The following is a 23,390-nucleotide window of genomic DNA, read 5'->3' as shown; positions in this document are numbered from 1 at the left end:
GCGGATCTGTCTGATTTGCCAGGTGTTCCTCGGCACATAACCCAGAGCATTATCTTGCCAACATTTTAACTGTGTTATACCTCCTCCCACCCAACAGGAAATCTCTAAACAATTAATGAGCTTTTCCCTCTGTTTTTAACAACTTTCTTCACCTGCTCTTTTCCTTCAGCAAGCAGAAAGGAAATGGGAAGAGAAAAGACAAAACCTGGACCACTATAATGGGAAAGAGTTTGAGAAGCTCCTGGAAGAAGCTCAGGCCAATATCATGAAGTCAATTCCAAACCTCGAGATGCCCCCAGCCTCGGGCCCAAAGCCCAAGGGTGACGCTCCCGGGGACAGGCTGGAACTCTCCGGTAAGGTGCTGACAGCTGCCGCGGGCTGCCCTCGGCTCAGGATGGGGCCAAGCTCTCACAATCTCTCAGGTGTCCCTAGAGCTTCACTACTACTTTAAAACCACAACTATAGCCATAGTAGGGAAGCTGTTCTATGTTAGGATGCTAGAACATTGCCCAACAAGGGAACTTTTAGATTTCCCAGCTTCTGCATTTCCTGCGAATTCATGACACTTCCCAGCACCAGCTGGGAGAGTATGAGGCCTGCATTCAAAGTGGGAGTTTTTCATATGCTGCAGAAAGAAAATGCCAGCTTTTATGAGCTCCCAGGGGGAGAGTAGCTTGTAAGATGAAATCGTATTTTTTAAATCAAAATTATTAAATTGTAAATTTAACCAACTGAACTATGGAAGTTAAGCCTCAATATGTCAGTAGTAATATAAAATGACTTTTAAAAAAACTCAGCCTACTAAGCAATTACAAGCCTTGTGCTTTATTCTGATATTAAAATTATATGACATCTACCCTGGCCAGGTGGATCAGTTGGTTGGAGTGCCATCCCATACACCAAAAGATTGAGGGTTTGATTCCCTGGTCAGGGCACTTACAGAAGGCAACCAATCGATATTTCTCTCTCACATCAATGTTTCTCTCTCCCTTCTCTCTCTAAAAGAAAAAAAAAATCAATAAAAATCCTTGAGTTAGGATGAGGATTAAAAAAAAAAAAATTATGTGACATCATTGTTTATTTGTGGCCCAATGTGTCACACTCAATGAATGAGATCTCGTCCAGCAACTAAAATTAATTTGAAATGGAATCACCATCTTGACTTGTCAAGGAAATTTATAAGCACAGTTTAACCACTGTAACACTCCAGGTTTTCATTCCACAAAGCTGCTCTAAAACTGCACTCACTGAAAGTCTCCCCCTCAGTCTGTGCTAAGAGGTGTTTTTCACCTCCTTCCCTACCTGCCAGTTGTGAGAGGCCTGGCTAGGCCCCTGGAGGGTCAGGCATGCAGACCAGAGAGGAAAGGGCCCTGGGAGAGGCAGGTCTGCTCTCACCACCACGGCATTTCTCCCAAAGTTCCCATGGAGAATTTTTAATGGATAACATGATCTCTACCTCATTGCATCTCTCTCTTTCCTAATTCACTCTCCCCATTATTAATTTTTGTCATAGAGTCTCCTTTGATGTTTTAAAATTACAAATAAATTATAAATTTAGAATGAGATGTTAGAGAGGAGGGAGGGAGTAGGAATTGGATGAATGACAATGAGGAGATTAGCCATAAAACATGTATGCATAACCCATAGACACAGACAACAGTGTGGTGATGGCCGGAGGGAAGGGGGACGGACTGGGTGGAGGTGGGCAAAGGGGGGATAATGGGGACATCCGTAATAGTGTCAACAATAAAAATAAAGTAAAAAAAAAGAAAAGAAAAATGTTATATATTTAGAATGATAAATAAATTACAATTGTTCCTTCTGATTATACAACAAAAATAGTAACAATACATTTTATTAACCTCATTTGGGATTTTTAATTCTTTAAGATTTAAAAAAAGTTTGCATAAATTATATTTTTTAATTACTCCCCAAAGTATCTTCACTCAGTTAAAGTGTTCTCACTGTTGTTGTTTTGTTTTTTTTAACACGAGGCCTGGTTTCTTGTCAGAAAGAGTCCACTAATGTCCAGGCCACTAGAAGTGGGTGAGGGTATCATCCATTCTCTGTAAACTTTTATTTCTATTATTTTTCTTTATTTGTCGTGAATGTTATTGCTTTTATTTTTGTCTACTAATGGGGTAAAATTCTAAGCTTGGGGTTTTAAAAAATCATTTGTATTTCCTTTTGGGTGAATTGTTTGCCTATATATATAATGGGGAAGGATGGATAGCTCCCAAAAATATGAATGGAAAATTTGAGGGATGGTGGCCTCAGTTAATGGTAAAGCAAAAGTATTCACAAAGACAGATGTTAAAAAACATCAAGGAAGAGAAAGACTGACTCAGCTCTGAGTGTAGCAGGAGGGATTCCTGCGAAAGGCAGGCCAAGGACTTAGATATCAGGGTGGGGAACAAAGAACTTCTCAGATATCAAGAATGGGGGATTCTTGCTAACTGGATTCTTTGCTAAAGCTTGGCTCAGCAGATCAAGGTCAGGGCTAGTGAGAAGAGGGCTGAGAGGAGCTTGAATAAGCTGCTCAAAGAGGGAGTCTGTCATCACACCTGAGAGGAGAGAACTGGGTCGGCCAGACTGCTGAGGCATGCGGCCCGCCGGCAGCGAGTTTGACATGCTTGCGAGAGGGACCCAACCTGGAGGTAACCATCCTGAGGCCAGGCTGCTGGCATAGGAGCCAGCACAGCCCCGATGCTGCGGGGCCCTGTAACCAGCCCAGCACCCTCGTGCATGAGACAGGAACTGTCCACTCACTGGCATGTCACCCTCATGATTTCCCAAGTCTGTCACAACTTTATTTTTTTTAAATACATTTTTATTGATTTCAGAGAGGAAAGGAGAGGGAGAGAGAGAGATAAAAACATCAATGGTGAGAGAGAATCATTGATCGTCTGCCTCCTGCCTGCCCCACACAGGGGATTGAGCCTACAACCTGGGCATGTGCCCTGACGAGGAATCGAACCCTGACCTCCTGGTTCATAGGTTGACGCTCAACCACTGAGCCACCAGTCGGACAAGTCTGTCACCACTATAAATGGGAACGCGTCAAGTGTTCTAAAGAACTCTGTCTCTCTGCTCAGAAAAGACAAACACTCCAGTCCCTAGAGAGGGTTGGGAAAAGCCCACTAAAAGCGCTGACCCTGAATTTCTGGTTCTACCACTTTAGTGAGCTGCTGGGCAGAGTGTTTGTAAAGGGCTGAAGTGGGGAAGGTTGGTGAAGGGCTTTGCAATGAGGCTCTTTCTGAGCATTTTCCTGGGGAAAGCTGAGTAGATATCAATACTAATTTATAATCCTCTCTGTACTGCATTTGCTGTCTCTGTTCTTTAGCAGAGAGCCTTTTTCAAGCCCATAACCATGACCAAAGCCCCCACTTTCCCCGTGACTTTGTTCTCTGTTCCCATGTGCTTCCCAGTTTCCCTCTGCCCTTTCCTTGGCCATATTCTGCTCTAACACACCCCTGCCCAGTGCCTCCTCCGAAGGCTGTTTTTCTTCTGGGGGTTGGGGGCTTTGGAGGCCATGTAGGGCTCTGCATTTGCCTTTAGGTCTGATCACTCATCTCTCCAAGGTAGCTATTTTTGTTTAATAATGACAGCTAATAGTTGCATAACATTTATCATAAGCCAGTAAGCACTGTGCTTTATGTATAGTAAGTCATTTAATCCTCAGGGCACCCCAATGGAGAGGCGCTTGTTATAATACTCATTTAACAGATGAGAAAACCAAGGCAGAGAGGGGTTAATTAGCTTGTGAAAGGTCTTTCCAGGATTTCAAATCAGTTGGGCTGCAGGGTTTTTACCATTAATTTTTGCACTATGGAGGGAATAGAGAAAATTTTGCATCAGAATGTATCAAGGTTATAGGAATACACCGGACTTTTGAGCATCATCTTGAAAGGAGATGATTGTGCAGTGGTACATTGTTTTACAGAAGACTCTCCAAGCTCCGAGCAGGACTTGGACAGGTTGGGGGGCAAGTCCCCACCCCCTCCTCCCCCACCCCCGAGAAGGAGCTACCTGCCAGGATCCGGGCTCACCACCACCAGGACTGGCGAAGTGGTCTACCCCAGCAGGAAGGAGAACACCATCACTAAGGTCAGATGGGTCAAGGCCTGGCAAACTGGTCACTGGGTTCATATGATTCCCTTAGACAAGGTCATGTCTGCTCTCATTTAGAACATAAAAAGTACTGAGGCAGAGAATCAAATAAAACTAGATGGGCAGGAAGTACCACCGATGGAAAAACATCATCCAATGCTACTGGACTAGATGCAGCAACACTAGTTTTATCCTTACTTGACTTTTAGCTGCAATTATGTGAAATGCAAATCATAAGCTACTTCCCCAGCAGGTCATCATGGATTGAAAGTAAGGGTAGCAGAGGGAAGCAAAAGAAAGACCACCTTACAAAGATAACTGGGATGAGCTAACATGGTTGAGGGAGTCCATACAGAGAGATGCTTAATAAGCTTTAGCTTGCACAGAACATGGCATGTTTTATCTTTTACTAGAGGCCTGGTGCACGAAATTTGTACATGGGGGGGGGGGGGTGTGACCCTCAGCCCAGCCTGCACCCTCTCCAATCTGGGACCCCTTGAGGGATGTCCGACTGCCTCTCACAATCCAGGACTGCTGGCTCCCAATTGCTCGCGTGCCTGCCTTCCTGATTGCCCCTAACCGCTTCTGCCTACCAGCCTGATCACCCCCTAACCACTCCCCTGCCAGCCTGATTGCCACTAACTGCCCTGCCCTGCAGGCCTGGTCACCCCTAACTGCCCTCCCCTGCAGCCTTGGTCACCCCTAACTGCCCTCCCCTGCCAGCCTGGTCACCCCTAACTGCCCTCCCCTGAAGCCCTGGTCACCCCTAACTGCCCTCCCCTGCAGGCCTGGTCCCCCCCCAACTGCCTTCCTCTGCAGGCCTGGTTCCCCCCAACTGCTCTCCCCTGCAGGCCTGGATGCCCCCCAACTGCCTTTCCCTGCAGGCCTGATCGCCCACAACTGCCCTCCCTTGCAGGCCTGATCCCTCCCAACTGCCCTCCCTGCTGGCCATCTTGTGGCCACCATCTTGTGTCCACATGGGGGCAGCCATTTTTGACCACATGGAGGCAGCCATCTAGTATGTTGGAGTGATGGTCAATTTGCATATTACTCTTTTATTAAATAGGATAGAGGCCTGGTGCAGGGGTGGGGGCTGGCTGGTTTGCCCTGAAGGGTGTCCCGGATCAGGATAAGGGTTCCCTTGGGGCATGGGGTGGCCTGGGCGAGGGGCCTGTGGTGGTTTGCAGGCCAGCCACACCCCCCGGTGACCCAAGCGGAGGCCCTGGTATCTGGGATTTATTTATCTTCTATAATTGAAACTTTGTAGCCTTGAGCGGAGGCCAGGGCAGGGCAGGGAGGGGCGGGAAGCTTGGCTTCCTCCATCACCGGGGGCAACCCAAACCTGCTCTCTATAGCCCATGGCTGCTGCCATTTTTGTTGGGTTAATTTGCGTACTCACTCCTGATTGGCTGGTGGGCGTGGCTTGTGGGTGTAGCAGAGGTACGGTCAATTTGCATGTTTCTCTTTTATTAGATAGGATGTTCAATGTAAAATTCAAGTTTCAAGGAGAGATAGTATAGGAGGACCTTTCTTACAGGCACTGAATGGTGAGGAGTTATAATTTTATTATAATTCTTCAATCCATTCACCAAAATGGTAGCTTACATGAACAAAAACCTAAACTAAATGCAAGTGGACAAAATAGCCCTTCAACTCAATTCGAAGAGCTAGGAAGTCAGTTTAGTAGGCAGTGAGGGAACCTGAGGTCCTCTATGGTCACTCCCTCTTTTTGCCAGACCTGGGGGTGTTTAGCCAACATCTGTGGCTTGAATCTTCCATAGGTAAGCAGTGAAGATGCCGGACCAAGCCTGCAGGCTAGAGCCACAAAGTGCCCAGCAGAGGAGCCTGCTTCAGCGTGGACTCCATCCCCACCACCAGTCACTACCTGCTCCTCAAAGGACGAGGAAGAGGAAGAAGAAGGAGACAAAATCATGGCAGAACTCCAGGTATGTGGATGCAGTGACTGACCATGGCTCCTTGCTCTTCCCATCAGGGATTCTGCCTACATCTCTCACAGACTCATTGGCTAGAGAAGGCTGGCCTTGGCCTTCACTGGGCTCTCAGCACACCTTTAGGATGTGTATAAGGAATAACCATTTCATGGAACAACTCAGAAAGTGTACACAAAAAATCAATTGCAAGCTTTCCTAGCTCTGGCTGGTAGAATTTACTTTTCCTCCTCTCAGTGTTGATAGTCTCTGTTTCCCTTAAAAAATAATTTAAAAGGAAATCAGAAACACTGGCCATGGTTTCTCTTGATAAGAACTGCTGAACTCCCACTTCAGGCAGGGTCCTGTTACTTGGCCTTGATATTTAGAATGACTGAACTTGAGTCATCTGGCCTCCTTCACTCCATACAAGGTTCCCATTCAATGTCAATTTCATCTTTTCAAATATTCTGAAAAGCCAAATAGTCTTATTTACCATTTTCCTTGCCTATTTAAGAAATTGTTATTTTTAGATTTTTATTTGTGACTAATTGCCACAATCCACTCATAGGATTAAGGATGGGGTGCAGGGGCTATACCCAAAACTGATCCCACATTCAAATTGTGGATGTGAATCTGCCCTGCGTATACATTCTGAGAACTTGACTAACTGAAGACATATGCATAATGCTTAGACCAAAGTCTGTTCATAGAGTATTTCATTTTGACTCATGCTTATTATAGAATTTTTGGGGTCCTTCAGATAGTAAGATCACAACTTTCTTGGGGCTCCAAAACATGTTACTTTTCACCAGTGTACCCATGGTTGTGTGCAGGCCCGAGGATCTGCATCCTGCATTTGGAATAGGGAGAGCTTTCAAACCATGTCATTTCCACTGCTGCTGTCCTACTCTGCTTTCCGTGGTAATGCCTGCTAAAGAGGAGCTGCTTGGATTTTATAGGGAACACGGGGCTGCTGGTTGATGGTCACATGCACGAGCCTTTCGAGCCTCACTAAAACTCACAGACTGGACTGGGACATCCCCTCCACCAATCAGATTACTCACAGGTCTTTAGAATGGCTGGAGGAGTTCATTCATAGGAATCACAGATTTATAAAGTTAGCAACTCATGAAACAGCTGGGAGCCTGGAGGCATCCATCACCCAGTTATCCAATGAGGTTATTGACCCTGGCATGTCAAGCCTACTTGTCGCTGGATTGGTGCATGTCCTAAGATGTGTAGGCAGATCCTGGGGCCGATCATTGTAGCATCTGGCCCCAAATGAGGGTGTGAATGGGTCATGGCCCAGTTTGATTCAAATGGTGACAGAGCACTAGATCATTGTAGATCTGTACACGGTGAACAATTACTAATAAGCAAAGAAGTGGGGAGTGTTAGTCTTGTGAATAATCCTGCACTAGCCTCCTGAGAACATTAACTTATTTGTTCTAGCCACTTAGAGCCCACCACTTGAGACTATTTCCCTCCATCGAAGTCTGAGTATCTTTGATGCTTTCTTTACAAAAGCAGTGTATCTGGCTTCTTGTTTTGTTATTGGTGGTTAGGTACTAGTGGTGAGTGAGGTGCTCTAACCCTAACTTCACCAAACCCAGCCATCCTGCTGGGATAGGGACCCATCCCGCTGCTCAGAGAGTTGGCCAGTGGCTCTGGTTAGACAGCCCTCAACCCCACGGCAGGACAAGGAGCGTAATTGTGGAACAACTTTCATGCTCCTGTCGACAGGCATCATCAGAAACCACAGGCTCCGAAGTCCAGGGTCTAACAGCCCAACAGAGATGGCAAGTGGTCTTAGTGAGCGGAGCCCTGGGCAACTCCGGGCCAAGAAGGAGGGTGCCGGAGAGGCGGGGGCAGAGAGTCCGAAGAGAGTGGAAAGCAGGCTGGGGAGAGTCCTGGGCATCAGCTCCATTCTTACTTGGGCCAGCGATGAGACGTTCACTTGGGGAGGGCATGGGTTATTCTTTCTGCCTGCAGTTATTTCCAGATGACAGTACTTGACATTAAGGAAATATGAACGAATTATTTGAGATGATTCATTTAAATAAGTAGCTTTTAATCCTGGCTGTCCATTAGAATTACATAGGAAAATGTTTAAGTCTTACAGCCCAGAGATTCAGATTTAATTTCTCTGGGTGAGCCCTGGGGAATAGTATTTTTTTAAGCCAGGTGATACGTTGAAAACCTCTGATTTCAAGAAACTTGGGTTCTTGGGTTACTGTGTCTCCTGCTCTCACCATCGCCCTGCCGCTCCCCTCTGCCCTGCAGACATAGCCTGTGCTTCCTCTCCTGGCTCCCTGCTCACATGAGCTGGTGTGGCTACTAAAACCAGGACATTTTCAGAAACCAGTCTAGGCCTCAGGCAGCTCCGAGGCCACTCAGGATCCATGGTGCTGAAGAGGGCCGCTTTCTCAGTGAGCCTCAGAACACCTCGGAGCACGGAGTCCCTGTTACTATTTCAGACAATGAACTGGCAAGCATTACTTTTATTTTAAGGTTTAAAGGTTTTTAATATCTTGTGCCCTTTTTCTATAGCTTCAATAAATAAATTGAGTCTGGTAAAAAAAAAAATCAAGGAAAAAGAAAGAAAAGATGGCTTCTTGTTTTTTTTATTAATTCATTTACATATTCAATATTTTTGAAAAGTCAAAACAAGAAGCCCTTCTAAGCACAAACCAAGTTCACCCTGGACAGGAAGAAAGGGTGTTCTCTGCAAGGACTGTGTCCTTTTGTCTTGCTGTGGCCCAGAAATCAGGAGGCCTTGGCCCCAGGCTCTGCCCCCTCGCCAGCTCTGTGGGCCTGAGGCCAAAAGGGGAGCAGGTTTTCAAGGTGCTGCCTCCGGGCCCTGGTGTGACCTGCATGCAGGACTGGGCTGCGGTCTCCACACTAGATTGGTTCCCTGCCTGCCTGTCTCCTCCTCCCTCCTCGCTACACAGAATCCTGTTAACCTCAGTATTTTAATTCCATAGGCATTCCAGAAGTGTTCCTTTATGGATGTAAATTCAAACAGTCATGCTGAGCAGTCCCGGGCTGACAGTCACGCTAAAGACACTAGGCCGGGGGCCACAGTCTCACCCAAGGAGAAGAAGGTAACGTGGCAATTACACCTCTGCCACGCGGTCGGACAGCCCTTCTTTCCTTGCTCTGACACTAACCGCTCCTGCGCTTGTCCTTCTGTGCCCTCTCCTTTTCTCTCACCTTTAAAGAGACAATGAACTGAGACACCGCTTTTCGTTCAGTTCAGAGATAACTGGCTGTGGTTTTCTGAGCAGATGCATTGTTTCTGTGCACAGCGTACAATAGTATGTGCAGAATTGAGGCATTATCTTCACAAACTAAGGAAAATATACATCTTTCAAGATTGTCTAGAATGACTCTTACAGACACAAAAAAAAGAAACACCAACTAAGTTTGAGGCACTTTTTCTCATTTTTAATGTATCTCCTGGACCAAAGCATCTATATTAAAAAATCGGTGAAAGCCATAGATTCCAGGAAGGAAGCTCAGGGCGGAGCTGCACACCTGCGGCCGTCCACAGGTGGATGCTCATGGAAACACACACGTGTATCTGCACACATGTTTAAAGATGCCCAACAGAATTCTCTTATATTACAAATTCTCAAAGTGGACCTCCCAGGAGAAGAAGTTCAGTATAGTTTTAGTGCTAATACACTTTGTGGCATTCAAATGGCTTCGAAACAGATGTCCAGGCTCTGGAACAAAGTTCATTGTCATGACCTCAGTACTTTAGGGAGAGGACGTGAGCCTGAGTGTTTGAACCTCAACATTAAGTTAGACCTGGAGCTTTTATGATATTTTGGCAATAGAGCCAACTTATTTGAATGAAGCCGCTGTCTAAATGTCAGGCTAGAAAGCTTATTATGACCAACTCAAGTCCTAACATGTCTCACCAGAATGTATATTTCAGAATTCAGAGGTTCTAGTTGCCCTTAAATGAAGTCAAACATCTCGGCTAGCGCATTGCGACTCCAAGTGGGCACCGCAGTCCATGTGCACGTAAGCTCAGTGAGGAGCTAAAGGGTCACGAAATCGGAAGTTATTCTAATACAATCAATCCTTCAAGAGATGCAGCCTGGTGCCTGCAGCCCCCCGCCTGCTCCTCCCTGGCTCACAGCCAACAGAGAGCCCTGCGTACAATGAGTCTGCCACAGGAAGCCAGTAAGCAGGCGACGTGCAATCTCCCAGTACATCATGGGAGATTATGAGATTATTGTTGATAAATCTTTCTCATGAAGAAAACCTCCTACTAATTCGGATTGAATCCATGACAATCATATTGGAAATACATTTTTTTCCCAGTCTCTGGAATTCCCTGATGTGGCCTTATTAAGACCAGGCCACGAAAGGCCCTAGCACATTTGAGTTACAGGGCATATTTGGGCCAATGGGACTATATTTGTCTAAAACACTAGAAACTGGGAACTTCTTGAAGATCCCTCTGGAGACGATTATTGTCTCATTGTAGAATTTTGTTAATTGCCTTGAAATTTGCATGAGATGTTTTGTCCAGCAATTAGAAACCCATATCCCGTCCGTCTCTTTTATCTCAATCAGGGGTCCATCAGCTAATAATAAGCAGGTCTGTATTGAGTGCCCAACACTGGGTTTAATCACAGGTGCTTATTCTAGATCATTATACTGAGTAGGTTCATCTACTCCATAATATCAGTATCAGACTTGTATTTGAGTATTATGTACAATGTGGGTTTCAGACTTGTCCCCAAATTGTTGTCATTAACCTCTTCCTGGGCTACTCATCTCCTTTTCTATACCTCTTAAAATATTTCTCCTGTCATCAGAAAGCATTAGCCTAGTTCTTGACTTTTATGCAGTAGTCCTATAATTCTGTCTCTAATTCTGGTTTATTGCCCGTATGCGTATTGAGCCTGCTTCACCAGTTGTCTGAATAATCCAAATCTCAGAGCCCATAAATTAATATTAATGAGGCTTAATTATTCAGTCTTGACTATCTAAGAAATCATTGAGATTACATGAAAGTTGTGACCATGCTACTCTGAATAAAGTTAATGCACTTGCTTTGATACATTTAGCCCATTGACAAAAATGGTAGGTCATGTGAAACCTAAGCTTGGCAACTTTATCTTAGTGACCTTCCATTGGCGTATTCCTGCTACTCGATCTGTCTTACGATGCATGTCTCACATGGTGGCATTCCAAATATTTCATGATAGGTATGACACAGGCCCTGACCAATGAGAACAGAGAGCAGGTCTACCCCCCAGCACCTGGGCCAGCAGAACATCAGCTGTGCAGGCATCTTCTTTAGACCATATGGCTATTCCTTCCCTGATTCAAGGATAAATTCTCACCCAGGTCCTAACGTGCTAACTCCATAGTTGGAATTGAAACCTTAGGCCCAAGCCTCATTTCTTTTTCGTAAAAACCTTTTACTTGTTGTATTAGTTGTTTAATCATCTAAATGTAAAATCCCACAAAAGATATTATGTCGTTCCACTACAGCAGCTGAGTCCTTCATTGCTCTCGTTTGGGGGCCCCCTGGGGGTAAGGAGGAGTTAAACTGGTGGTGTTGGCTGGCTATTGCACCTCGTACCTTGTGTGATCTTTCCATGTGACCTATAGGGACTCTGTGTATTATCCCTTACCCTGTATGAACATTCCTTCCATTTTTAACCAGGGTAGTAGGGCTGCTTTGGGTTGACTCTGGTGGGGGCCTGGGTTACTGTGCTTTGTTATGTTGTTGTTGCTGTAACCAAACAACCTCATTGGGATTATGTCCCATCCAACTAAACTCACCTCTTCCTCTTGGGCCTCTGCAACGAGAAGAAAGGACAGCAGTGCCCTGGAAATGACAGGGCATGGTTAGTGTGAGCGTTGTGACAGGGCCGGGCTACTGACACAGCCATGCGGGGGAGGGCGCGCTTTCCAGGGGAGCCCTCTGCATCCTGGGTCCTCCGTGCTAGGCTCTTCTGTTTGGAATCTTGGTGCGAGCCTCGGGATGTCTCTTTGCTCTGCATCAGACTATATAGTGAATAAAATCTTAATCATGATGTGCCAGTCACAATCCTAGCCTCAGATATCTGTTTTGTAAATGTTTAGATGATATTTTAGCAGCATTATCACACTGAATTTGCATTTGATCTTCTTGGTGTGATTACTTTGAAGGCTATTTTGACACTTTCCTTGGCAAGTGCAAGTACAAACTGCGAGTATATTTCAATCTGTCATTTGAAAAAGAATGTTTTTTTTTTAATCTCAAAGTCCTACACCCTACCAGTGCAGATGTCCTTGGAGGACACGTTCCATAAACAAAACTGATAGGACTGAAATAACTAGCTGGAAGGGACATGAAAAATCTGCTCGTCTAGTGCCTCAGTTTATAAGCAAGAACACTGAGGCCCAGAGAAGTGGGGTGACTTGCCTAAAGTGACACAATTAAGTAGCAGGCAGAAGACGCTGATTCTGCCTGCCGACATAGTGTGCTCTCTGCAATGGCACACCGTGCTGGTTTCCGCTTCTGCCAAGCTCACTGTCAGATGTTGAAAAGAGGACGTTTCCTACAGAATCAGCCCCTTTGTTCTCTTCATTGCTCCCCCACCAGATTTGAATTTCTTGAAATATTTTGCTAATTGAGATTTTCATCTTATGCAAACACAGGGCATTTTTGGAAGTTGGCGAACAAAACAGCCCAAGGTAAACAGAGCTATAGGCTTTGGACTGGTGACCCAAATGTGGTTGTCACATCTGTGGTTGGCCCGCATGTTTTGGAAATGTAATTAAAGGAACAATTTAGTTAGAGTCCACTTTGGGGGTGGGTGTGGTTTTGTGGAGTAACATGTCCTACACTATCCTACCAGAATTTGGAATTTTTCCACGAAGACGTACGGAAATCTGATGTTGAATATGAAAATGGCCCCCAAATGGAATCCCGAAAGGTGAGTTCCCCCATCCGTGTTCCAGCCAATACCATACAGATTAATTAGCCTTCTTTGCAGATCCATTTCTGATTAATGCATGGCATTTCCCTCCTCCACTCTCCCTCACAGGTCACCTCTGGGGCTCCTACACATAGTGACCATCCTAAGTGGGAAAGAGGAGTGGAGAATAGTATTCCTCAAGAACATCAGAATATAAAACTGACATCAAGAACATCAGATATTCTTGATGCCTCAAGAACATCAGAATATAAAACTGACATCTTAATGAAGGAAAATTCCATACCCAATAAGAGTTTACTTAGAGACAGTAGAAACTATTCCCAGAAAAATGTGTCTAAGGTCAATTCCAGTTTCCCTGGCACCAATTTGTTAGAAGATGAAGTAAGCAAAGGGCCTAAAATCTCAGGACTGCAGGGCCCTCCATCTGACCCTGAGAACCAGAAGATGAATTATGGAAAGACAAAAGAGATGACTCAGCGAGATCGAGAAAATGCAGACAGATGTCACCTACTCTCTCCCACTAGGTTAAATGAATTGAGTATTTGTGATGTCCAAACTCAAGATCAAGAGGTTCCTGTGACCGAGTTTGGCCAAGTTGTGCTAAGACCCAAGGGGGGTTGGCATGCTAATAACGGGAAGCCTAATGAGGACAGAGAATCAACCCCAAGTTCTCCCACTGAGGAAGGTGGGCCCACAGACAACATCGCCTTCATGATTACCAGAACTGCGGTCCAGGTTCTCTCCAGCGGGGAGGTCCGCGAGATAGTGAGCAAGAAGGGAGAAGATGTACAGACGGTGAATATTGATGCCAAAAAAGAGGTGACTTCCCAACAAGAAGGGACTGAAAATGAAGAGCCAGTCGTGTGCCTAGACAAGAAACCAGTCATCATCATTTTTGACGAACCCATGGACATCCGATCTGCATATAAGAGACTTTCAACCATATTTGAGGAGTGCGATGAGGAATTAGAGAGAATGATGACAGAGGAAAAGATAGAAGAGGAGGAAGAGGAGGAAAATGGAGACACTGTGGTCCAGAATAACACTTCCCAAAAGTTCCATAAGGTTGTGTCAGGCCCCGGCTCAGGACTGCAGGCTGAGGGCCGATTGCAGCCACACTCCCTCTCAGGAGACACCAGAGTGTCAGGAGGACAGGGAATGAATAAGGCTGAGCTGACCACGAGTGGCCGAGCAGACTCTCCAGGTTCAGAAAGCAAGTGTGATGCGGCATATGACCCGTTAGAAAGTCCCAAGAAAAAGTTCAAGTTCAAATTCCCTAAAAAGCAACTCGCCGCCCTCACTCAGGCAATTCGCACAGGAACCAAGACGGGGAAGAAGACCTTGCAGGTGGTGGTCTACGAAGAGGAGGAAGAGGACGGCACTTTGAAGCAGCACAAAGAAGCCAAGCGATTCGAAATCACTCAGTCTTCTCCACCCGAAGACACCCCCCAAAACAGGCTCAGGAGACAAGGGCAGCCCGGTCTGGAGAACACATCTCCCATTTCCAGAACTGATGAGATTAGAAATAACACCTACAGAACACTGGACAGCCTGGAGCAGACCATCAAACAGCTGGAAAATACGATCAGTGAAATGAGTCCAAAAGCCCTCGTTGATACCTCCTGTTCTCCCAACAGAGATTCTGTTGCAAGCTCATCCCACATAGCCCGGGAGGCCTCTCCCCGAGCCTTGCTAGTTCTGGAAGAAGCTCCCACTGCCCTAGAGCCCCCCTCATCAATACCTTCAGCTTCACGTAAGGTATCTTGGTCTGATGGAAAATGAAAAGACCCAGCTGCTTTCCTAAATCTGCCATAATCACCATTAGCAAAAGGTGTCTTGTGATTGACTTGCTTCCTTTCAGGTGGCTCATTTATTATATTTGATTTGTTTTTTTGTCTGTTCGCCTTGATGCTTTTCTCTCACACTTTCTCCCTCCCCTTCAAAACAACAACAACTGGGTGTCTAACAGCTAATCGACTCTGGTTTTACCTCTGTTGCTGATTGGTGTTGGGTAAGCGCAAGGATGCCGGGTCATCCATTTGCCGTTGAAATGATTGCTCTGACACTCACATTAAAATCCGTTTGATCAGTAGTGGAGCAGTTGATTCTGTTTGATTCTTGGAATTAACCCAGTGGTGTCTTCTGATGTCCGTCTCCCAGGTCTGTTCTGCATGTAGGGCTGTGGCTTCTCACATTGAGCTTCTCGGCACGCGGTGGGCCGGCCTTGGTGATAATCCACTCACGGGCTTCCCTTTTCTTCCCCCTCTCGCTGCTCTTCCCCACAGGCCCCCAGTGGGACCCCACAGACCAGCAGGATGCCAGTCCCCATGAGCTCCAAGAACAGACCCGGAAGCCTGGACAAGCCCGGCAAGCAGACCAAACTGCAGGATCCCCGCCAATATCGTCAGGTAGTTTTACCTTAAAACCAGTTTTGGATGGACACGCTTACAGTGGTGAAGCAAGTTGCTGGCTTAGTTTACACCAAACATTGTGTTCTCTTTGTAAGCTATGGTCTGTGTAGACTTCCTGGATCTGGGGCATGAAGAAAGTCTAAAAACCTTTGTTGAACTTTTCTCCACGCTTTTGCATGCTCGCAATAAAACATCGTTTACTTTGTGAGTCCCAAGTTTAGCCATTAACACGAGCTGCCGCACCGGTTGGCTTTTCTTTGGCGAATGTAGCGGTTCATCAGAACGCCCTGAGAAACCGAGTAGACACACCTGTCGTTGAACTGTCCTGAAAGTCCCCCCCCCCCACTAACGTATATGTTGATTGCATTGCATTAGAGGCACATTAACGCTCCACGCCCCACCCTCGCCCCTTAATAACCCAGACGCATGGCTGACCCAGCCCCAGACATGGTCTCCTTTCTTCCTTTCTGCATCCTCTGCTCTGTACTTTGGGGTTTTCTCCCAGGTCCAGTACAGCACAATGAGTCTTAGCTCAGGCCTTGAACTGGTTTGGTTGGGTTGGATGTCTTTTATTGAGTTATTCTCAGAAGGGCTGTGTTGCCAGACCCTGTGGAACGATCGTGTTACCAGCTTTCTGACGAACTGTCTCCCGCCGTCTTTATTTGCAGGCTAATGGAAGTGCTAAGAAAGCTGGTGGGGACTGTAAGCCTGCTTTCCCCTCCTTACCTGCTTCTAAGATTCCAGCCCTTTCTCCCAGCTCTGGGAAAAGCGGCTCTCTGCCCTCTTCTAGCGGTGACAGCTCTAACTTCCCTAACCCAGCTGCTTCTAAACCACCGGTTACTTCTAACCCTCTCAGCCCCCAAACAGGACGATCTGCCTCCTCTGCCTCCCTCATCCCCTCTGTCTCTAATGGCTCCTTAAAGTTTCAGAGCCCCACTCACACAGGTAAAGGTCACCATCTTTCATTCTCACTGCAGACTCCCAATGGCCGAGCAGCCCCTCCCTCCTGCTCCTCCTCCCCCCCCTCCCCCGCCTCCCCCACTTCACTGAACCAAGGTGCCAGGAGCATCAGGACCATCCATACTCCCAGCCTCACCAGCTACAAGGCACAGAATGGAAGTTCCAGCAAAGCCACCCCATCCACAGCAAAGGAAACCTCTTAAAGGCCACATCCTATTAGGCACAAGTTGGAGTTGCATTTAAAAATTTAGAAAAAAATTGTAACAGTCTTTTAACAACTGTTTTCATAAGAGAATGTAACATATTGCTGTACTGTTTGAGGCTTAATGCTAAGTATGTGCTAAATACTGGATGAGTAGATGTCAGTAAAGCTTGTTTGGTTTGGTTTGGTTTTTTAGTTGTTGCTATTGTAATTACATAGTGTTAACTGTCTGTATTCAACACCTGTTAAATGAAGTAAGCATGTGTTACAGGAAGAGAGTATGGCGAGAGAGAAGGGTGTGTGTGAGACAGGAAAAAAAATGTATTCAGCATGTAAAACATGTATGATTCCAGAATTTTAGTATGTTTTGTATAAAAATATTTTTCATTACGGAGACTAGAAGTGAACAGAGAAATACACAAGTGTGACTATACAAATTGTAAAAGAGATACTATAATATTTCCTTTTATTTTAGTGTTATTTAGCTTTATTACAGATTTCTATTTTTGTCAAAACTTCATGGTTCCTTTCAAGACCTTTTTTGCCAAAACATTTTGATACTATAGCATTGTACATTTGAAAGTAGTGTCTAGACAACAGGCCAACCCAGGGTCATATGTAGAAAGCAATTTATCAAACCAATTGCACTGCCATGAAAATTATGTATAATAATTTGCCAGCCCAAGCAAGCTAGTTTTCTTTGCATTTCTTTCTTCTTCTTCTTCTTTTAAAACATATTGGGATTCTCTAGTTGTTTTCTTTGCAGTATCTAACCCCTTCCTTTGTTTTCTGAGACCTGGAAACCCACACTATTACAGTACATTGTGGATTTTAAAGTGTAACTTCTGTACTGTTCTGTAAACTGATAAACCTTTGTAAATATATAAATAGACATAAAACACTATATGTGACAGCACATAGAGTAGTTTTCCCACACCAAAGTTAATTTTTATGCATGCTTTAAAAATATATATTGGGATGGGCAGAAATGGGACTACCCATACATTTTTAAAAAGTAACAAGTTTGCACAGCTAGAGTGTTTTTGTAAATAACTGTATTTGTATAACACAGACATGTAATATACAGAACTATAAGCAGAGACTTTGCAAAACTAATAAAGGGCTGCATGCTTATTATTTTTTGTACCTTGTTACTATAGCTGCGTCCTAGGCAAAGAATGAAACGGAACTATTACCAAGGGAAGTGGTTTGGGCTTTGAGGGCATTATCAATGACGTGTAACCAGCCTCAAACCTGTGTTCTGAAAGCTCTATTTCTCCGAAAGCTCTGGGGTGACTCACGATGAGTTCTCATGAATTCACTGCGAGTGTGGTGCCTTCCGACGTGACCTGCTGACTCTCTTCTCGGAGGCTCACCAGGGTTTGGCTGACGGAAAGCAAACCTGGGCACAGAGTCTCCACCTTCATTTCCAGAGAGGTTCTTCCGACCGGCTTTTTCCTGTTTGAATTCCAGGAGAAGTAAGCTGAAATAAAATGTCCTTATCACTAGGATGTGTTTTCTTTGTTTGTGTGTGTGTTTTGTTTTGTTTTAGTTCTCAATTTTAAACCAATATTATTGGTCCAAAGGGAAATATAACTAACATTACACTTAGTTTTCCTTAAAAAAAAAAATAGGGGTAAAGGTTAGTGAAAACAATGCCAAGATTACTAATGGACTGATAAACTGATAAGCTTTTGTAACTATATAAATAGACACAATATATAAATAGACTGTTCTTGTAAGAACAGTCTCAGGAGCCTGCTTATCATGACTTGTTGCCTCCAAAATATTTAACTTGGTGGTTTCATATAAAGTGCAATATGTCTTATTACTCTAGCACCCGGTTGGTAGTGTTTACAACCTTCGGGCTGACTGAGCTGGCATGCCTTCACCAGAAATGTTTTACCCCGTCTCTACTCATTATAGTAACTACTAGCGTTCCCGTTGCAGGAAAAATCCTGCAATAGGATTTCCTGCTGCACTCTACCCCACCTCCGATCCTCCCTTGTCGCCCGCCCCGCCTTCTTGGCCAGCCCGCCTGCTTTTCCCTTCGCCCCCGGCCCCACCTCCGCCCCGCCCTTCTCCTCCCCCCCCCCCCCCCCCGCCAGCTTGCTTGCTTCTTCGAAGCTTCACTCCCTTCTGCAGCTCTTGGCTTCTTTCGACGCTGTCTTGATATGCAAATTAGCCGCCATCTTTGTTGGGGTAATTTGCATACACATCCTGATTGGTTGGTGGGCGTGGCTTGGCTGGTGGGCGTGGCTTGGGTGTAGCGAAGGTGTGGTCAATTTGCATATTTGTCTATTATTAGATAGGATAATCACATGTTTTATGTATGTAGCGCTCAGGAAAGTTGCCTAGGTATCAGAGGTTCCAACATTTCAATTACGTCCTGGAATCGACTCAACAGCTGCAGTATGCTAAAGTAGATGTAATAGCTAATGCACGCCCCCTTATTTGCTCCTGTGTATGAACAGCTGAGACTCTTGGTCAGCAGCTAAAGAACAGATTGTGGCTCGTGCTTTCAATGCAACTTCAGACTTCCCAGAGCTCTGGCAGAACATACATGTGAGGACCAATAACGGGTTCGCCAGAGGGGGGAAAACCCAGCATGACCCCAGGCGGAGACCCAGCGAGGCGCTGCCGGCCTCCTCGGGAAGTTGGAGGGGAAACCATCATCACTGGAGGAGCTGCCTGCGACACTTAAATGGGCACCTCAGTTCCTTTAACAGCTCAGGTGGGTGATATTAGATAGGCGGCTGCTGGGTTTTTAGATTTTTGTTAAAACACTATTAGTAGACTCTCTCTACATTATCTTCTTAAGTTCATCATTCAACTAACAAATTATTATATCGGAAAAAGATCCTTAGAAAGAAACCACGGGGGCTTCCCGGATCCATTCTGCAGTCCATAATCGGGGCCACCGGCTGGTGCTGCAGCCTTGGGCATGTCTCGGTTTTCTCATCAGTAATGGAGAATAAGAAAGGAGCCTAGGATTGACCAGAGGATTGAATGAGATGCACAGAAAATCCCTAAGAGCCTGACACATATCACACACTCGATAAGGGTTGCTTAGGATTGTGGTCGCCTTTATCACCTGCAAGGATGGCCCTTCAGAGGCTCCCGCGGGGAGGGGGCGGCGCACAGGCGGCGGCGGAGTCAGACACGGAGGTGTTTGGCGCAGGCGCTGGCGCGGGGCCCTGCAGGTGCCACACAGAACTGTCAGCAGTGCTGCCGCATTGAGGAGGATGCTCTTCTTTTAGTGCTGCTCGTGACTGGGATTCTTTCCAAAGTAAAACAAAGACTTAGATAGATTTGGGGCAGAGCCACGGCCCTGGACCCACAGCCATAGAAGAGAGAGGTGGGGTTTTCAGGCTTGGGAGAAAGTGCACCCCAATCACCCCACCCCAGAGCCCGCTGGCGGTGCGGGGTGGAGCTGGTGCCCATCCCTGAGCCAGTACCGGGGCAAGACCCGTGACCAAAAGGAGATACTCCACTGACCACTGAGAGCTACCCCACCCCCGCCCAGCCAGATACAGGACAAATCAGGCGCTTCCGCCTCCTGCCCCGCAGTGGGGACTAGCTTCCTCCCCTCCCCATGGCCCTGAGAGGCATTGGAGAGCAACCAGGAGGTTTTGGGAGGCAGTAGAGGAATGAAGGCTGCTTCTACTGAATATGCAAAAGGTGATTTTGCAAAAGTAACCGGGTGACCTTGTCCAGGAAAATGCACCACGGGTCACAGGCCACCGCACACACTCCGATCTACTCTCCTGAGGAGATCATGTCCAAAGGGGACAACGTGATTCCAAGAGCACTTTTGAGGAGAGAACCCCAGACCTGTCAGGGCTCCTGCCATCCAGCTCCACAGCCACGTTCAAGGCCAAGGCTCACCCTGATGACCTGGAGGCAAGAGGGTCCACCAGTTGGCTCCCACCACACCCTCAAATGGCTCCCTCTAGTGGTTCCCATGCCCCATATTGCTACGCAGACTGCTCATGTTTCAGTCCCCATCTTTGGCTTTCTTTAAGGGCTTTACCTACAAAGATTCCATATTAAACAAATGAGATGAAGTCTCTTTCCTACTGATGAAGTAGGGACCAAGCTTGCACCTTTACCAATCAACAGCCCTCGGCAGGGGTCGGGGCACAGATGGTCCCTAGCACTGGCGAGCTGCAGTCCTGCCGCTGTCAGGGGAGGCAGTGTTAGATTAAACCTAAGGTTACAGACGGATCAGAGATCTAAGATTTCTCAGGAAGGAGACGTTCGTCTTTGGCCTGTTCTGTCTCCTTTCCTGGGTCTTTCCCTCTTGCTGGTTTTGGGCTCCCTGGCCTGCACGCACCAACGCCTGAGTCGGCCTCAGCGCCTCTGCCCTCCACACCCCTGGCACGGAGCCTGCCCTTCCCGAAGCAGAGGGTCTCCACCGCCTGAGCCACGAGAAGCGCCTCTTGCCCTGACATCTGCTCCGGGAAACCCAGCCAGGAGGCTGTATTTTACTCACAAGAAAGAGTTCACTCGCCGAGAAATGAAGTCAGGGAAGGAAGCATCAGGGGTAAATAGACCTTTGTGCGGTGATTGCAATCAGCATTCTCTGCTTCCACCAGCGGGCAGTCTCAGCGAAGGGACCTTGCAGGTCTGCACACCTTCCATGGCCTGGACTCAGAATGGCCTTTCACTGAGTGACCCCAGAGAAAGGGGCCATGACCGCCCTCTACCCTCCCGTCCCTTCTGTGTCAAATTCCTCAGAGGTGCTGCCGGGGGAAAGCAGGCATTCCTGCCCTATGGGATCCGGCTGCTCCCTGCCCTTGGTCTTAGCCCAAACCACCTGCCCCATGGCTCCCTTCATTCCAGCCACCTCTACCCCTTAGACAAGCCCGAGCCACAGGCGTTCCCTCTGCCTGGAATATTCTCCCCAGGAAACCTGGATCAGGACCCCAGCTATAGCACCCTCTCCTTCATAGCGCTTAGGGGGGTCTGAAGTATATAGTAAGTACAGGAATTCATACCTATACATACTCCCAAAGGGGCCCCTGGCAGAGCCTGCTACAAACCATGAAGGACCATGCCCTTCTGTGGAGACACAGGTCAGTGGAGGGGAACCGGGGGCCTCACACTGTTCCTACGACTTATCAGGGAAGATTCCGCAGGGTTTTAGGAACAACTGTTCACCTGCTGCCACTTAGTGGTCATTTCTGGAACTTCCTCTAGGAGATTATTGGAAGCCCTGCTCTTCACTAAATCTCTCAACTTCATTTCCGTTTTGCCACCGCTGTGAAAATGCACAGCCCGCCGGCAGCATGTATCTGCAGCCCTGGATGAAAGTGTGAGGCAGGTGGCATTTTTCCTCATCTCAAGGCCTCCATTTCAGAATTACTACCTCCCATCATTCCTATCTTGGGGGGAAGTGATGGTAAACTAAGGCACTAAAAAATTAATGTTCCTGCCCTAGCTGGTTTGGCTCAGTGGATAGAGTGTCAGCCTGCGGACTGAAGGGTCCCAGGTTTGATTCCAGTCACGGGCACGTACTCGAGTTGCAGGCTCAATCTCCAGTGTGGGGCGTGCAGGAGGAGGCAGATCAATGATTCTCTCTCATCATTGATGTTTCTATCTCTCCCTCTCCCTTCCTCTCTGAAATCAATTTAAAAAAATTAATGTCCCCTTCCAAGCCCTTTAGGGCTATAGGAAGAAAATAGCATTTAATCAAATGGCCACGCACCCAGTGGTGGAATTCCAAACACCAGAGGGCAGAACTGAATGTTGATGTCCACACCCCACCCCCTCCCCCATCCATATAATGACGCCCCAACCCCCAATGTGATGGTATTTGGAGGTGGGGCCTGAAGGTTAGATGAGGTTGTGACAATGAGGCCCTCATGGTGGGAGTGATGCCCTCAGAAGAAGAGATACCTGAGAAGGTGGCACCTGCAGGCCAGAGCCCGGCCAGGCTGGCACCCGGCTCTCAGACTTCCAGCCTCAGAACTGTGCGAGAGAAATGCCTGTCGTGTAAGCCACCCCGTCTGTGGCATCTGTTAGGGCAGCCCCAGCTGACTGAGACAGGAAGGAAGGTAGAATTCCCTGGGCAGGAAATCCCACAGGCAGGATGCTAGTCCGTGCAGGCAGCCCCTCTGCTCTGGTCACCATGAATGTGCTGTTATTTCTGCTTGTGGAATTTCTGGAGGACGTATTGCATCTACTGCAGAGATGACGGGGCTAGAAGCTAGAAGCGCCAGGGCACAAAACGAAGCCAGGGGCCCCTGCCCTGTCCTTGTGCAATTGATATTTTGGATCCAACAATGAATTTTTATGTATCCCAGTTACATGCTCACCTGTTAGATTCAACAGATCCTTCCAGGCGCATTTAAATAAAATCCAAACCCTTTTCGCGGGGCCCACAGGGAGGCCCCTGCTGGGCGGCTCCTGCCAACACCTCCAACGGGACCTCTCAGTCTGCAGACACTTTTTGCCGGAGGAGTGAATGCAGAGACGTCACCTCAGCTGTGGGTAACTCTCCTTGTCCCCCAAGCCATGCTAGGATGGAGGGGGGGGTCTGTGGCGAAGGGTCCAATGCTACCAAAGAAGGGGAGCAAGTGTGCCTGGGCATCTTTTCGAGGTGCTGCTGTCAGTACTTCGCCTCAGGCCCTCGGCTGTCAGCACTGCGAGGGCGGCCAGCACCCCGGAGCCGCGGCGGTCTCGCTCCCGATGCACTGCGTCCCTCTCCCCACCCACTCCCCTGGCACAGCTGCCCTCACCCCCTGCGACCGGTAACTCCCAGCAGTTCTCACCCTCGGGCCGTTGTGCCCCAGCAGACACTCAGCACCGTCTGGGGACA

The 23,390-nt window shown here is 47.1% G+C and overlaps 1 protein-coding gene across 6 annotated transcripts in view; it reads left to right on the top strand.

Moving 5' to 3' along the window:
* KIAA1217 (KIAA1217 ortholog) overlaps positions 1 to 18,075 on the top strand; it is a 307,064-nt gene extending 288,989 nt beyond the window's left edge. The window contains exons 14-22 of one of the 6 annotated variants that reach the window (XM_054725732.1): positions 170 to 353; positions 3,944 to 4,107; positions 5,892 to 6,056; positions 9,026 to 9,145; positions 12,914 to 12,991; positions 13,103 to 13,163; positions 13,212 to 14,752; positions 15,280 to 15,402; positions 16,074 to 18,075. In XM_054725732.1, the coding sequence (XP_054581707.1) occupies positions 170 to 353; positions 3,944 to 4,107; positions 5,892 to 6,056; positions 9,026 to 9,145; positions 12,914 to 12,991; positions 13,103 to 13,163; positions 13,212 to 14,752; positions 15,280 to 15,402; positions 16,074 to 16,568 (2,931 nt within the window). In that variant the 3' untranslated portion in view covers positions 16,569 to 18,075. Of the gene's footprint in view, positions 1 to 169; positions 354 to 3,943; positions 4,108 to 5,891; positions 6,057 to 9,025; positions 9,146 to 12,913; positions 12,992 to 13,102; positions 13,164 to 13,211; positions 14,753 to 15,279; positions 15,418 to 16,073 lie in introns of those variants that run through there. The other 5 variants (XM_054725735.1, XM_054725738.1, XM_054725744.1 and 2 more) reach the window with 5 other exon arrangements.
* Positions 18,076 to 23,390: the final 5,315 nt, after the last annotated feature.

This window comes from Eptesicus fuscus, chromosome 2 (genome assembly GCF_027574615.1).
Source record: "Eptesicus fuscus isolate TK198812 chromosome 2, DD_ASM_mEF_20220401, whole genome shotgun sequence".
Classification (NCBI taxonomy): domain Eukaryota; kingdom Metazoa; phylum Chordata; class Mammalia; order Chiroptera; family Vespertilionidae; genus Eptesicus; species Eptesicus fuscus.
Note: the sequence above shows the minus strand (reverse complement) of the source record. Positions and strands in the feature narration are given on the sequence as shown.